The sequence below is a fragment of the Typopeltis vanoorti genome, chromosome 9 (assembly GCF_054136105.1).
Source record: "Typopeltis vanoorti isolate ZY-2024b chromosome 9, IOZ_Tvanoo_1.0, whole genome shotgun sequence".
NCBI lineage: Eukaryota > Metazoa > Arthropoda > Arachnida > Uropygi > Thelyphonidae > Typopeltis > Typopeltis vanoorti.
In genome coordinates, this window is record NC_143557.1 from 86,464,628 (window position 1) to 86,481,418 (window position 16,791).

The 16,791-nt window shown below is 34.4% G+C and overlaps 1 protein-coding gene across 2 annotated transcripts in view; it reads right to left on the minus strand.

Annotated features, from left to right (window-relative positions):
- Window positions 1-16,791, minus strand: part of Dhod (dihydroorotate dehydrogenase 2) — a 173,569-nt gene that overhangs the window by 124,003 nt on the left and 32,775 nt on the right. For both annotated transcript variants that reach the window (XR_016548788.1, XM_090397708.1), the window contains exon 4: window positions 14,894-15,152. Coding sequence is in view for 1 of the 2 variants with exons in the window: in XM_090397708.1 (XP_090253834.1) it covers window positions 14,894-15,152 (259 nt within the window). In the remaining variant the exon portion in view is untranslated. The remainder of the gene's footprint in view (window positions 1-14,893; window positions 15,153-16,791) is intronic.

The following is a 16,791-nucleotide window of genomic DNA, read 5'->3' on the forward strand; positions in this document are numbered from 1 at the left end:
TGATTCTGCTAGATTTTGCAAAGGCATTTGACATAATACCATGCGGAACTCTGTTATGCAAATTAAAACAAAAGCAGATGTATGTGACACTGGTTATGTAGATAAGAAGGTCGCTGATGGATAGATATCAAAAAGTGGTATATGGTGAAGCAGAATCCAGGAGAAAGCAGGTGGCTAGTGGTGTGATGAAAGGTTCTGTGCTAGGATCGCTACTGTTTATTTTGTACATAAATGACATGGGAAATAATCTGAAAGGAAATATTCAGTTGTTGCTGATGATGCAAAAGTGGGTGAGGTAATAGTTAATCAAAGCAATATGGAGAGATAGCAGGATGATTTAAAGAGGCTATCAGTAAGGACAAAAGATAATGGTTATCAGTTTAATGTCGAGGAATGTAAAGTTATGCATTTTAGAATAAATCAATTATAAGCTGTGTACCACTTTGATGGAGATATACTCCAGGAAATAGATGAAGCTAGAGATTTAGGGATGGTGGTAGAGCCATATGAAAGTTTAGAAGACATATTGCTAAGGTAGCCCATAAGATTACTTAACTATTGAAGAACACATTAACAAGTAGAGATAAGGAAGCTGTTATTCCTCTTTATGGGGCCTTGATATGTCCACATTTGGATTACTGTGCTCAGGTCTGGTATCCTGAGTTTCTTGGCGATGAAGCAGTGGAGAGGATTCAAAGGCAAACGACCAAGATAATGAATAGGCTGTGGAATGTGACCTATGAGGATTGAGATTGAAGGTGTTGGATTGCAGATGTCGGTTGATAGAAGAAAAAGAGGGAATATGATAGAAACATTTAAGTTACTTAAAGGATTTTATAGGATTGATGCAGAAGAAATGTTTCAACACTTGGCTAGAGGGGTAAGAACAAGAGCTCATCCCTGGAAGTTGAATAAAGGTGTGATTAGTAGAGGTGTGAGGACTGATTTTTTGCTTGGAGAGTTGTGAATGAGTGAAATGGGTTGCCAGTCAGTTGAGTGCTTTGTCTGTTAACAGGTTCAAGGGGAGATATGATAGATTGTGTGGATAATTTGATCTCTCATGATGAGTTTTTGGACCAGATTTTTGTTTGGAGAGTTGTGAATGAATGATTGGCTTGTCAAATTCAGTTATGAGCACTTTGTCTATTAATGGGTCAAGGAGAGGTATGATAGATTGTGTGGATAGTTTGGGTCTCCTGTGTGAGTCATCAGACTCCAAGGCGGTGTCCATACCTCCTTGGAGTCTGATGACTCACGATAATTGTGTGATAATTCCCTTCACAAACGTTTTTTTGCAGCTCCTCTTACTGATACTACTCATCCATTTAATTCCTACGTGATTTATTCTCCTGGCTCTACATATGCAGTCTGCTGCTGATACTTCCTTTGAACACCGCTTTACAATTTACTATCAACATCTAACCCTTGCAGTTTCTTATGCTAAGGCAATGCACCAAGTGTTCTCCAGAGTTTGTTATAATTACCAGCTCTGCAATTCCATATACACCCAATCTTATCTGAAATTTTCACAAGCTTAACCAACTCCCAGGTTAAAGATAAGTTCTCTGATGCAATCACTATTTCTAGCACTCTCAAACCCCTAGTACTGTCCATAACATGCTACTTCAGGTAATTATCCCTTAGAAATGCATAAATTCTATTTCCTTCTGCCCATGTTTCCTTTCTCCTTTTTCCAATCTATTTTCCCATAGTTGTTGCCTCACAATAATTACTCTCCCACTCCTTGAACTTATTTGACAATGAATACATCTATATCATCTTTCATCTCCCTTGGTCTATAGTAGCAACCAACTGTATGTTTTGTCCTGTTGATTTCTATCTCATTCCAAATGTACTGTTTTCACTGCCTTCCTGCTGAACTCCTACTCTTTTTTGCTGCAGTTCATCTGCTATCATCAGCAAATACTATACTCCTCACATTCCATCCCACTAACATATAGCTCTGAAAGCTGTCTTAAAAAAAAACAGTACATTAGGACTGGATAACAAAAATATTACAAAGAAACTTATGATGAAAACAGAAATGGCAATGATCACAGAACCATGTTAAAAATGAAAAAAAAATAAAAAATATCAAAAAAAAAAAAAAAGACTTGCGTTATTAATATTTAAGAACAGGTAAACAGCTAGTCTAAGGTATGACTTAAGCACAATAAAAAAATTAGCAAAACAAGAGGAAAGTGACAGTAAAAAGACCAAGAAAAAGACTGAGATATAGGTCAATTGAAACAGTGAAGATTGCTTTAGAAAACTGAAATGTAAGAGCTGATCAAATCAACTGTAAAACAAATACTAGACAACTTGAAAAAAAAGCTGGTGTTGGAACCATAAAATCTTCATTGGGTTATTTTATCATAATATTTAGTAAGCTTCTTGAGAATACACCAGAAAGTGATGAAGTTATATGAAAATATGAACAGAAAGGAAAGTTTATATGTTATCAAAAATCAAATTACAGACACTCCTCAACATACCTAAGTGGACCGTTCTGCAACTCCTTACACAAGTCAAAATTTACGTAAGTGGAATTCTTCCTTCCCCGACCTTTCATAACAGACTTTATCATGTCAAACACATATGCAAAAAATAAATATGTAATGCAATGCAGAAATATTAAATAGTAAAAAAATGATAAACATCCTTTTGTGTATTACATACACAAAAGATGCATACATTTTACACCACATCCAGTTGGACAATTTTTGAACATGGAACACACCAAATACAGTAAAATTTTACAGTATCTGGAAAAATACTGGAAAATATACAATATATTAAGAGGAAACTTAATATATTGTATATTGTATATACTTGCAACACAATATATTAAGAGGAAATTGTCACTGCACATTAACTAGCAACTGGTGACTTTCAATAATCCAAAACTATGGATAAAAGAAGAAAATCAAGAATAATCAATTAAAAAATACAGTCAAAAATGTTCCACCAGTATTAAGATTACATTTAATAAAAAAAAATTTTTAAAAAAATTTAAAAAAAAATAGTACACATTGCTGCACGTTGGTTGGTTGATAGCCTGTATTGTCATAAGGCTCAAAAGAACACATTTCTGGATCTGGTCTTCCATCCATATCATAAGCCACTTTTCCATCTCCATTAGTTCACCGTCACATTTTTTGTTATGGTTGTTTTCATGGTGGCTGTTCTTTTAACATGTTCTGTTATATCCTTTACTATGATATTTACTGTCGATACCTCCAGACCAAGTTCATGTGCTATACCTGATAAGCTTCATCCATCTTCATATTTCTTTATTATCCATAATTTCATCTCTAGATCTGCAGTATGTTTGCAAGATGGTTCACATTTTGATTGAAGGGCAAGTTTACCAATTATCATATAATAATATTTAGAAAAAACACCAAAAACATGAAAATAAGCACAACACTATATAGGTGCATTCATAGCAAGAGACACATGGGAACTGGGATGATGCAGCATGTGGGGCTGAGCATCAACCTGTGCATACTATTTGTGCATAAGCACTGTCCATAAATATTGTTATCTCAGGATTTTTTTTATCTAAGTATGGATTTACATATCTTGGGATCTGTCTATACTCAATTTCTATTTTTCTTATATTGCTTTGCCAATAAAAGATGGAAAAATCTATAAGTATCAAATAGTAAAGTAAGAACTACTTTTTTTTTTTAAATGAAAAACTCATAAATGTTTCAGGATCACTGTGAAGATTTTATCCATTTAGTCACCAAAACCTAATTGGTTATTGTTAGGAATTCCTACAAGTATACACTATATGAACAAAAACATCTGGATGCCTGCTCATCCTAACTCTCACTCTAATATGAAAAGGCATTAATATGGAGTTGGTCCACCCTTTGCTGCTATAACAGCCTTCAATCTTCTGGGAATGTTTTCCACCATACTTTGGTATTCTGCTGCAGTAATTCTTTTCCGTTCTTCCAGAAGAGCATTATTAAAGATGATAGAGATGAAGAAACATTTTAAAATTATGAAAGCAGCACATAATGCAGAAATATGATTGAAAACAACAAAGCATCATCCACAGCTGACATTTATTAAAAGCATGATGTCACCAATAGAAAATGAACAAAAATAAAATAAAAATACAAAATCTTTCTCTAATATGAAGACTGAAAAAAATGTCAGATTACTGTTTCAGATTTTGTATAGAAATATATAACTGTATAAAATATTTACAGTTATATAAACATCCAGAAATATAACAGTTATTTGCACAATGGTGACATGAAAGAGCTTCTTTAGTCATTACTGTGTTACTATTTCACTTCTCATTTAAAACTGTTTTTTAAAAATATAGCAGGTATTTATCCAAGTGTGTTTAGACATGCTTAGTTAGATGATCATCAGAGATGCAATGATACTGTATGCACTGCTGCTACTGTCTTTAATCCAGAGCTTATGATTATTTTTTAATAGTCATTTAATAGTTAATTCCATACTAAATAATTCTTATCTACTTAGGATTATAACAAACTATCATCAGTAAATCCAATTTCTTCGAGCGACTTTTTTTATGCACCTATAAAAATTAAATTATGGAATGCTTAAGGATCAAAGCTGTATAACTGAGAGCACTCCACATAGCCTTTAAAGGAATGCGGAGAACTGACCAGAGCTTCTGACCTAATGTCCAATTCTCACCTTCTCGTGGTGTACCCTGTTAGGTATCTACCTGAATACTCAACGAAAAAGGATGGACTGTCAATCTGGGATTTAGCCGACCAAATTGTATTCTTATTGGCTTAAACCAAAATACAAAATGATGGTAGAACATGACAAAATTTCATGCTGGCTGGGGCATCGCCCAGTTAAACAAGGCCCCCATTGTTTTTGACAGGGAATCAGGGCGAACAGCGAAAAGTCAACTACTGGAACAAACCCTAAAACACACCCCAACTCAATATCACTAGAGTTGAAGAACGGTACTATCAACATAAGAAGCCTGAATGTCAAAGAAATGGAGCTAGCTGAGGAATTAGATAAGTACCAGATCGACATAACAGGGGTGACAGAAACAAAAAAAAAAAAAAAATCTGGTGAGCTCTTTCTGAGCAATAAATCAAAATGTTATAATCAGGCAATGACAATCAAGGAAAAGAAGGAGTAGCCATAGTATTCAACATAAAATATGAGGCTAATCTTGAATGGCAGGCAGTCTCAAGTAGAGTGATATGGGCAAATATCAGAATGTGGAATTGGACAATGAGACTTATTTGTGCCTATGGTCCTCCCACAGAAGGTTCTACTAAGGTAGAAGTGGAGGAATTTTTTGATGCTTTAGAAAAAGCAACTGACACAATGAAAAAGGAAAAGTTGGTCATTGTTAGGGATCTAAATAGCAGAGTAGGAAATGATTGTGAGACATACAAAAATATTTTGGGAAAATTTGGAGAAAAGAGCAAAGCTAATAATAATGGAAAATATCTGTTGGATTTCTGCTCACGACATGGACTGATTATTACTAACACCATGTTCCAACATAAAAATGTGCACAAATTCACATGGAGAGAAGAGGCAAGGAATAAGAAAAGTCTCATTGACTATGTTATTGTTGATAGTGATGTTTTCTTCCTGGTGCAGGACACCAGAGTGTACAGAGGATTTGAAATTGGAAGTGATCACTATTTAGTCTTGAGCAGGATAAAATTGAATTTCATGTTGAAAAGAATAACATGTAAGAAAGTTTTAAAGCAAATAAAAGTTGAGCAGCTCTCAGATGTGAACTGTAGACTAAAATACACAAAGATTATTGAAGAAAAAAATGAACGAGTTTGAGAACAGGAACCAAACCTTGGAGATTCAGTGGCAAACCTTGAAGAAAACCCTGATTGATTCAGCCAGAGAGGCATGTGGTGAGGTTGTCTGCAAGATAGAAAAATCAGAACTCCATAGTGGACACAGGAAGCAAAAGAGGCAGTGAAGGAAAAGATGAAAGCATATCAAAAATTCCTGGCAAATAAGTCAGCTTGTGCTCTTAGAGAATACAGAGACAAATGTAAGAGAGCTAAACACTGTGTAAAACTAGCTAAACAAAAGTCATGAGTGCAAAATATTCTGGAGGTTGTTGAAGAAGCTCGGAAATGGAGGAAAGATTGCTGTAAAAGGAATAAAAGTATTAAACCTGATATCAAAATTGGAGATGTTAATGTCACCTCTTTGCTTTATGCAGACGATGTTATACTTCTAAATAAATCCAGTACAAGTCTGCAAGATTTCCTGACTAAATTAAATAACTGTTGTAATAGATATGGTATGAAGGTCAGCAATAACACTACAAAGACAATGAAAATAAGCAGAAGCATTGAAAATATCAAGTGCATTGTGAATGGAGAACCTGTGGAACAAGTAAAACATTTCAGCTACTTAGGCACAATTTTTAGTGAAGATGGTAAATTAAATATGGTAATAGACAACAGAATTAACAAAGCTGATATGGTAGGAAGTCAATTGAATAAATTCATATGGAATAAGAGAGAAATTAGTCAGAACACTACATTAGCTGTATACAAGACAGTGTTCAAACCAGTTTTAACTTATGGATCTGAGAGCTGGGTCAGAAGTAAAGCACTTAACCAGACTAGAGATTGCAGATATGAGAGTCCTGAGAAAGATAAGAGGCATGAACAGATGGCATCAATGGCAATATCATATTAAAACCGAGGATATTAGGAAAGAACTTGACATTGTCAGCATCCAGGAATGCGTTAGCAGAGCTAATCTCAGGTGGTATGGTCACTTAAACAGAATGGGCGAGGAAAGATTAGCAAAACAAGTGTTCTCTGCCAGGTTGGCAGGAAAACGATCCAGAGGAAGACCAAGATATAGATGGATTGATACGGTACAAAGTGCCTTAGACGATAGAAATATAAGATCTGATAATGTTGGAGTCTTGACAAGTAACAGATTCATTTGGAGGAAAATTGTAGATAGGAAGTTAGTAATGATGTAAATTTTTCATGTAGTACTATCATATCCTGTACACCCCCTTGAGGGTACATGGCAGGCAATTGATGATGATGATGATTAATTTTTAATTTGAATACAAAATGCAGTCCTGTTAACTATTTTAGTATTTTAATTAAGTATCCGAATTTCTAATGCATTAGAAATTAGGAATTAGAAATACCAAGCACTTGAAATCTGTTCAAAAATCTGTTAAAAGTCCAAATATGGTGAAATTATATTTTAAAATAAAATTAAATATTTAACCAACAGACAGCAGGATCAAATTTTGCCATAGCCATGGATGTTTGTGATTGTCTTTAGGTCGGAGATGAATTTCATTGCCTAGTGTGAGACTACTTCCCTGCTTATTTGAGGTCTGAAGTGGCTTGAAAAAGTTGCTGATAAAAATAGGAGGAAAAAAATATCCTTAGCCCATCCAAGGTGCAAAATGTTCTATAGGTTTGCAAATAACCTTTCATGGATATATATATAAAAACACACTGTATTAATTTATTTATGAAAAAATATTACATACTCATTCTGATTTTATAGTAACATTTTTCTGAGAACTTCTGAGAATAAAACCTTTAACATGGGAAATTACTTAGTTTACACTACTTAAAAGACATCAGCTCAGACTACGAGCATATATATTTGCTTTTTATTAGTGCAGTTAGGTTACTGTGACAGCTATTTCAAACTGTTTGGTTCTCATCAGAGACTAGAACTTAAAAGGACAAAAATCCTCTATCTAGCCGCAGCAATGATCTCATGTCAGAAAGTTATATTTTTCAAAAGTCAACTCTCAGCAGGAACTCTCAGAAAAATGTTACTTTTATAGTAACATTTTTCTGAGAACTTCTGAGAATAAAACCTTTAACATGGGAAATTACTTAGTTTACACTACTTAAAAGACATCAGCTCAGACTACGAGCATATATATTTGCTTTTTATTAGTGCAGTTAGGTTACTGTGACAGCTATTTCAAACTGTTTGGTTCTCATCAGAGACTAGAACTTAAAAGGACAAAAATCCTCTATCTAGCCGCAGCAATGATCTCATGTCAGAAAGTTATATTTTTCAAAAGTCAACTCTCAGCAGGTGTGTACAGAAATTACTAAAATAAGAGCCAAAAAGGCTTCATTCTGGTAAAATAATAAATCGATATTATACAATATCTATTTTGAGTTTATAGCCAGGTATTAGGCAGATTATATTCTCATAAGCTCTCTGGAAAATTTTAACCTGGCTATTGTTAAATTATGAGATAAAGGTCACAAATGCATATTGGTTTCACACTCAGACGTATCTTGGTAATTGCTCCTTGTTTTTGAATTTTATATCTTAAACTTAATGTCCTGAAAGGTGCAGTATAAAATAAATATTTAGGGACACTAAGGGGAGAAGAGGCTTGAATATTTGTATTTGGGTGATATCTCGTATATAAATAAGATTTGGACAAAGACAAATAGAGTTTCACATGTAAGGATAGTTGAAAGCCTAATAATCGTAAATTGGGACACAACATAAATGGCGCAGTTGATAGGATGTAGTTTAGCTAATTAAATCCTAATTATAAGCTATTCACAGCAGGATGGTTTTGGGTGCAGGTCAGACAACTGAGAGACAAAAGTTTAATTAAGTGTTGTTGAAAATTTTAAAGAGCAAATTACTGTAAACTGGATGCAAGTATGACTGATCCCTCTAGTAGTTTAGGCATGGATAACAGTAAATTTTTTCGTTATATTAACCCACAGCAGGTGTTCCCACAATTTTCAGGCGAGGAGACTGATGACATCCTCAAATGTTTTAGTTATATAGAAGAGCTTAGAAGAGTTGGAGGATGGACTAATTTTCAGTTGTTAGTCTTGCTCTGGAGTGAACTGGTGGGAAAAGCTAAAGCTTTCCTGTATTCCTCCCTTATTCTCAAGGAAACTCTGGATTACTCCCGATTTAAGACAGTCCTAATTTCTGAGTTCTCAAAACTGGGAAGCTTAGGACCCAACTTATGGAAGCTCCAGAGGTGCACTCAGAAGGAGAAGGAAAGTGTAGCTAAGTTCCATAACAGGTTACTGACGGTAGCTAGTACCTTGAGTGTCCTTAGTGAAGAAAAGCCTCACTTGGACTGGGCCATCTTCCAACAATTCAGACAGGGAGTCAAACCTGAGTTAAAGGAAACGGCATTTGATAAAAGATTGTCCAGTTTAAGTGAGTGTTACGATGCTGTCAAGGAACGTGAACAATTGCTTGGAGACCTCCATCCCGCACCTGTTCCAGGGTCAATAAACATAATTGAAGAGAAGGGCAATTCTGAAAAGGGGCAAGGACATAATAAAGAGAGTAAGGAAAGGAGAGAAAGACCTAATGCAAGAGAGAGACTAGAAGAAGATAATAGGCAGGTGATAAACAAGTTGACAGAGTCATATACTGATTCAGATAATATCAGGGTTATTGTGAAGCAAGAAATAGAAATGCTCCAAAAAGCCATTATAGATCGGTTAAACGAGGTGATGAGACAACTGGGAACGTTATCTGTAAAGACCCCAGAGCCTGATTATAGCAGAGCTGAGGAAACCACTAAGTTAATTAAAGAGGAAGTTGAGCGTTTGCAAAGACCTCCTCTCGATCGAATGGATTCTGTAATGCAGAGGCTGTCAGAAATCACCCCACAACAAACAGCTAATCCTCAAAATCAAGGAGTTTGCATCCAAAGCGGTGGTAGAGAGCCCCAAGATGTTTCAGTTGTAACAAACTGGGACATTTTGCTTGAAACTGTTACATCAACAAGAAGCGCTTTAGTAGAGGTTGTGATGGAGATTTGGATTCACATACTTATACAAACAGAGTATGGAAAAGGGGGCAAGGAAGAAAGGAGCATCCTTATGAGATGGAGATGAAGGCCAGTGCATATTGAAGACACTGCAATGCTTTGCTGGACACTGGGGCTCAGTCATCCATCATATCTGAGGATTACTTCAAGATAATAGAGCCTTATGCCAAAGATAATATCACTCACTTTAAGCAACGAGTGAGAGTATCAGGTGTCACAACTTCCACGACTTATGCTTCTAGGTCTGTAAATCTAAAGTTATACCTGCCTGAGTTCAAACTATGTGTTTGGCAGGAGTTTCTGGTCCTATCAGGGTCTTCTCTTCCACACATCAAGCTGATCCTGGGTAGGGATTTCCTGTCAAGGTATGACTTTAGATGTAATTATATGAGGAAGGAAATATACCTATTGGGAAGGAGACAGATTACAAGAAGGGGGAAAACTCCAGAGTTACGTAAAGAAGGGAGAAATGAGCTTCAAGAGAGAAGCTCATTTCTCTCTTGAATCCCATGTGAATAAAGTGAAGAGATCATTAAATGAGGAGTGAATCAGTGAAAAGAAATCAAAAGTAGTTAAGGCTAAATCAGAGGTAAATTACTGCAAGGTTAGAAGAGGAAGGAGAAATAAAAACCAGAAGTTAAGTACATCAGTCATGAGTTAATGGATAATGCAAACATTATAAAAGTGATGAGATAAAAAGAAAAATCGCATATGAGAAGAGGAACACTTCGCAGGAAAATTTTAAAAAAAAAAAAAAAAATTTTTTTTATTAAAAGGGAGGACCTTTGTTACACCCTGATAACTTAAGAATGTGAAAATTTCAGTTATCACGATGTAACAAGAGAAGAAATAAAAACTCTGTATAGATAACTAAGTAAGCAAGCTTGTTCCTAAGCAGATATCGTTAAGAGCCTTTGAAAGTAACGAATACAAAAAATAAAAGGAAAGAAAAACATGCTTGCATCCAAATGAAAAATATAGCTGAAATTGTTTGTTGAACTAAATAAAAAAAGGGAATTTTATTACAGTTGTGATATGATAAAATAAGGTTAAGTAAAGCAAAGAAGATTAGTCATAGGATTTTGTATGTGAGAGGCTAGTTTTTAAACTTGAAATAAGAGATTAAAGATTCGAGTTAATTCTTAGAAAGTTTTGGAAAGGGGATTAATTTGGTATAGATGATATAGAGATTAGCTTAAACAAAAACCAAAGCTCAAGGTCATAATTCCCGAATTGAGACTTCGTCACGTGCACAAGGACCGCATGATGTTTTGGCAGAAAAACGTCACTCTAATTGGTCAGTGAAATCAACTTCAGTAAAGGGGGAAGAAAAGAAATTGAAGAAGGTGCCGGTAGGGGGTCATTGTATAAAAGGGTTAGGAATCCCCCCCAAGAGGCTTTTTTCCACAGAGTTTTTCTTCACAAGTCTTTGTATAGGTCTCACGCGGTTTTCCTGAGTGACGGGTTAGGAGTTTTCTCCGTCCGACACAATAAGGAAACAAAGTGTGGGGGATTTCGATTCCATGTTCCTATTGTAAGAAATGAGGGACGCTGTTTAGTTAAAAAGAGAGAAGATAATGTCAGTGTTTTTCATCGTCCAGTGATTGTAACGAGAGAAAGAAAATTCTATAAAGGAGTCAGTGCCCACGTGGTGAATTTCACAGCCATAGAATAGATGATCCTATGTATGTTCTTGATCGAAGAATGCAAGGTAAAGATTGTGAAAGCCCATCTTAGTGCCAAAAGAACTTAGGAGTGATAAGCTATAGAAGAGTTCATCCTAGGAAGGTAAAATATCGGAAAAAGGTGGAGACCAGTGTAGAAGACCCAAGTCAAAAGGTACTGTAAAATCTCGTGTCAATTCAAATCATATGTAACTGTGGTCATTGCTCAATTACTGAACAATTGAAAGGATTAATGAGAATTATACTAGGACTTTAGTACATGTCAAACTAGAATAAAAATGAGCTTGTTATTATTAATTAATATGCAATTCATGTGTCTAGAGATTTATGCATGTACATTGTATTTTAATTAAGAGAGTTTTTTCCTTCTTCTTCCCTAACATGGAATTTAGGCCATGTGGCCTGTTCCGGTCTCATGCCATCTCTTTCTTGGTCTTCCGATTCTTCTTTTTCCACTTATTTTGTATCTGTATATTTTTGGTAGTCTGCTGTTGTCCATTCGATTTAAATGTTCTAGCCATTTTTGTTTATACTGTCTTATGTAATAATTAATTGGTTTTATTTTGGATTGTAAGATTTCTTCATTTGTTTTGTGGTCCCACTTGGTATATCCAGCTGTTTTTCTGAGGAACCTCATTTCTGCTGTTTGAATTCGTTTTTCACCTTTCCTTTTCATGGTCCATGTTTTGCTTCCGTATAGTAGAGTTGGTTTTGACAAGATATTATATAGTCTGATTCTAGTGTGTTTTTATACCAGGGATGGCTTAAATATATTATTTATTATGCCATTTACTTTGACAAAGTTTGATATTTTAGTGTCTATGTCTTTTTCTTCTTCATATGATAGATCACATCCCAAGTATCTGAAAGTGTTTACTTGTTCTAGTATTTTATTATCTATCACTATTTTACTTCTTATTGGGTTTTCTCCTTTGAATGCCATTATTTTTGTTTTTTCTTTGGATATTGTCATATTATATTGCTTTGAGATATCATTTAATGATTTTTGTAAGTCATCTTCTGATGTAGCTAATACTATTTGATCATCTGCAAATAGTAGTGTATCTATCTTCATTTGCAGGGTCATTTGTATGCCAAATGGGTTATGCTGTTTCCAGATTGTTAATATTTCATTTATATATATATATTGAAAAGCAGAGGTGAGAGGGTACATCCTTGTCATACTCCTCTTGATATATCTTTCCATTCTGAGGTGTGTTCTAATTTAACTGCTATTTTATTTCCTGTATATATTTCTTGAATAGATTGTAAAAGTTGGTTTGGTATGTTTAAATCGGTTAATATTTTAAACAATTTTTGTCTACTAATTTTGTCAAAGGCTTTTTCATAATCAATAAAGGCCACATGTGTTTCTTTTTGAGAAAGTTTTAAAAGTCAAAAGTGTGTATTAGCTCAGCAAAAGGATAAATTTAATCCATATTGTCTTAGTGAGAAAATTAGAGTAACTGATTATATATGTCCTAGAAAATACAGAATTATAGCATGATCAAACCAGTAAGGGATTAGACAAAGGATCAACTAGTTCTACAATTATACATGTTTATATGTATGGAGATATGATCACAATTCTCGTGTAGGATCTTAACCTAATAATTGTGTTTAGCTAGTGAGAATTTGTAATATATATTCTTAGTATTGAATTGAGTTTTATTTGATAAAGAATGAATTGTACCATGTTTAAGAGTTCAATAAACTTTTGTTCATTGAAAATACAGTTGTCTGAGATTGCTGCTCAATGCACCACTTGTAGCAACGTATGAACCTAATCATGAGGGGGGGATTTGTTAAGTTATGAGATAAAGGTCACGACTGCATATTGGTTTCACACTCAGAAATATTTTGGTAATTGCTCCTTGTTTTTGAATTTTATATCTTAAATTAAATGTCCTGAAAGGCGCAATATAAAATAAATATTTAGGGACATTAAGGGAAGAAGAGGCTTGAATATTTGTATTTGGGTGATATCTCGTATATAAATAAGATTTGGACAAAGACAAGTAGAGTTTCACATGTAAGGATAGTTGAAAGCCTAATAATCGTAAACTGGGACACAACGCTATAATCAAAATGGATGTATAATATCCTTTTATAAATAACTTACTTTTGCAGAATGAAGCCTTTAAGGCTCTATTTATATACACATCTGCCGAGAGTTCATTTATGAAAAATATAACTTTCTGACATGAGATTGCCTGGTCTCTAATGAGAACCAATCAGTTTGAAACAGATGTCATGCCAGTGTAACCTAAATGCACTAATCAAAGGGGGGTTGACTGAATTGTTGTCTTTTAAGTAGTGCAAACCAAGGCATGTCAAAGGCTACATACTCATAAGCTCTCAGGAAAATTTTAATGTGTATAAAATCAAAATGGATATATATATATATATATATATCTTTTATAGATAAGATAACTTAGTTTTGCAAGAATGAAGTCTTTTAAGCTATTATTTTAGTAATATATGGCATTAATTTTTTCAGTTCTGTTACTTGAGAAAAAAACAATTATATGTAGTTGTTAACCAAATTATTGAACCTTCATAGTGAAAAAAAGATTAATGTCTAATTCTCAGCAGCAGGCTACTGAGTTACACTCAAAAGGTTCAGAGCATTCTGAAGCATTATAACAAGGAACTGGTTTTCAAGTTCACACTTACTAATTTCATCTTCATTATTACTGTGTACTAAAATAGCACAAGAAAACAGTCAAAAAGAGAAAAAATCCCTTTAACTGAAATCCAGCTGTAGAGTTTTAGTCCAGAATATTTTATCAGTTTGATATAGTGAATGAGTGCATTATTATAGTATTTATCATAGTGAAAGTAGATTATATAATTTTGGTAATGACAAGGGGGATTGCTCCCATCTCCACAGTTTGCTAAGTGTACTACGGCGCGTGTGTATGCAGCATGCACCCATACACATTTATTCAATAGCCAGTTTATCTGTTCCATGTTTATTTGTCCAGATATAAACATCACCCTTGCTTGTCTTCCTGAGATAAAAATCCAGCTACCTCCATATGAGATCAATTAATTCTCCTTCTGTTGAAACATGCTTATATATGCTCCTTGCGTTCTAGACAGGATTTAAACAAAAGACTTCATTATACCCAGCTGCATTATGGAAGCAGTAATACTGTACACCAGTAATTACATATATTTGTTATTCTGCATTACTAGCATAGTACGTATATTCTGAAAACATAAAATTAAAGATTAGTAAATAAATAAATAAATAATAACAGTATAAGATAAATTATCAACTCAGAAGAAACAATTCTAGGCTATCCAATACTGTTCAGGAGTACCATGTTTAAGTTCAACAAGTTCTACAAATATATTATTAACCTAATGTTATACTTACCTTATCTAAAAGACCTTCTAAATGTTCTCTTCTCTGCAGTGCTCTGAGTCCAACTGTATTTGGACTAGAAATGTTAATAACTACATAATCAGCAACATCTGCAAACATTTTGACACCTTGAATATAATCATTTATAGAATTTTCACTTGTCTTATTTTTTCCTAAATTTATTCCAAGAATTCCTACAGTCCCTCGTTTTTTTAATATGGATACCATTCTATTCCGGACTATATGATGACCTTCACTATTGAAACCACACCTGGGGAGGAAAAAAGTGAAGGTTATGGCTAACATCAGCTTTTATCTGCAGCATGAAAAAATAATTTCTACTTCCTCTTTGCTCATTTCATTTGCATTTTCAAATGTAAACAACTCTGTTTCTTTATATCTGATATTTTGTCAGTGATTTTACAATATAGTTTTTCTTCTCTTAAATTTGTATAGTTTTTCACTAGTATAGTTTTCCTATCTTTAATTTACATACAATATAAGTGACATTATAAAAAACTTTTTACATAAAACAGACAATTGAGAGATGTAATAATTATATTAAACAAAATTATCATTATTATTACATCAACTGTCCTGGAGTTCAAAGAGGTTTATACACTGGTGTCCAAAAGCTAAGGAAGAAAGCTATTTTTTAAGATTACAACCACAAATTCCAATGAATCAGCTTGTGGCAATTTGTATAACTGATGATTTCAAGTAGAAAGTGGATACATGTTCAAATTTATGAATCGCATGCAATGGAGGTCATATGGTAGTGCTCAACAGGATAAAAAGCAAAAGGCTGTGCTAAGCAAACTGTGTTTGAAGGAAGTGCTTTTCATGAAGGAATAAAGTTGCAAACTTGGATGTCTTGTAATGGCTCAAAGACATCATACAGATGATTTCACACAGAGAAGAATTATTGGAAAGCTTGAAGATGGCCACAGAATTACTGAATGTTAGAAAGTTTGGAACCTCACACAGCATTGTATCCAGGCTCTGAGCAGCATTTTAAATCAATAGAATGTGTTCCAGATGTTTGCTAAGAGGACGCCCCTGCTCTACCAAAAATCTATCATGGAGCATGACAGATTTTTGGTTATAACAGCAAAATGTAATTGATGCATCATGACAGGTCAGCTCCATTCAAACACAGGTATGCAGATATCTCAACAAACTGTGGCAAGATCTGTGACAAGTAGGCCTATATGCCCAAAGATCTGTAATCTGCATTTCTTTATCCAAAGCTCATTGTAGAGCACATTTGTAGTGGTGTTGTATCCATAAAAATTCGACAAGACACCAATGGACTAATGTACTCTTTACCGAATAGAGTTGTTTTAGTCTTTCCTCTAATTCTAGATAACACTTGACTTGGCATTGTCTAGATCCCTTTCAAGAACACTTTCAAGTGTTCTTGAAAGGGATAGGCACAGCAGTGCTTGAGTCATATGTGGGGAGGTATTATGCACTGGGCAGCAAATGCTGGAAAAAGGGATTATGACTGGTGAACGATATTGCAACAAAGTTCTTCCATGTTCAATTGTTCATGGTGATGTAGACGAAGAATTCATTTTTATGGATGACACTACTATACCACATCGCACATGAGCAGTGGAGATACTTTTGGAGACTGATGATATTAATCGAATTGAGTGGCAAGCACACTCTGCAGATCTCAACCCCATAGAGCATTTTTGGGATGCAATAGAAAGATGCACTGCTGCTTGAAATTCCTCTTCATTAAACAAACAAACTTGCTCTGAAGGAGGAGTGGGCCAGTTTACCTTAAGAATTCTTGAATCACTTGGTGCTAAGTATGATATGATGTTGTGAGAGCTGCATTGCAGTTCAGAAGTGGACATATTCCATAATGAAATGTCTCTCATAGTTTTCTCTAAGCAGTG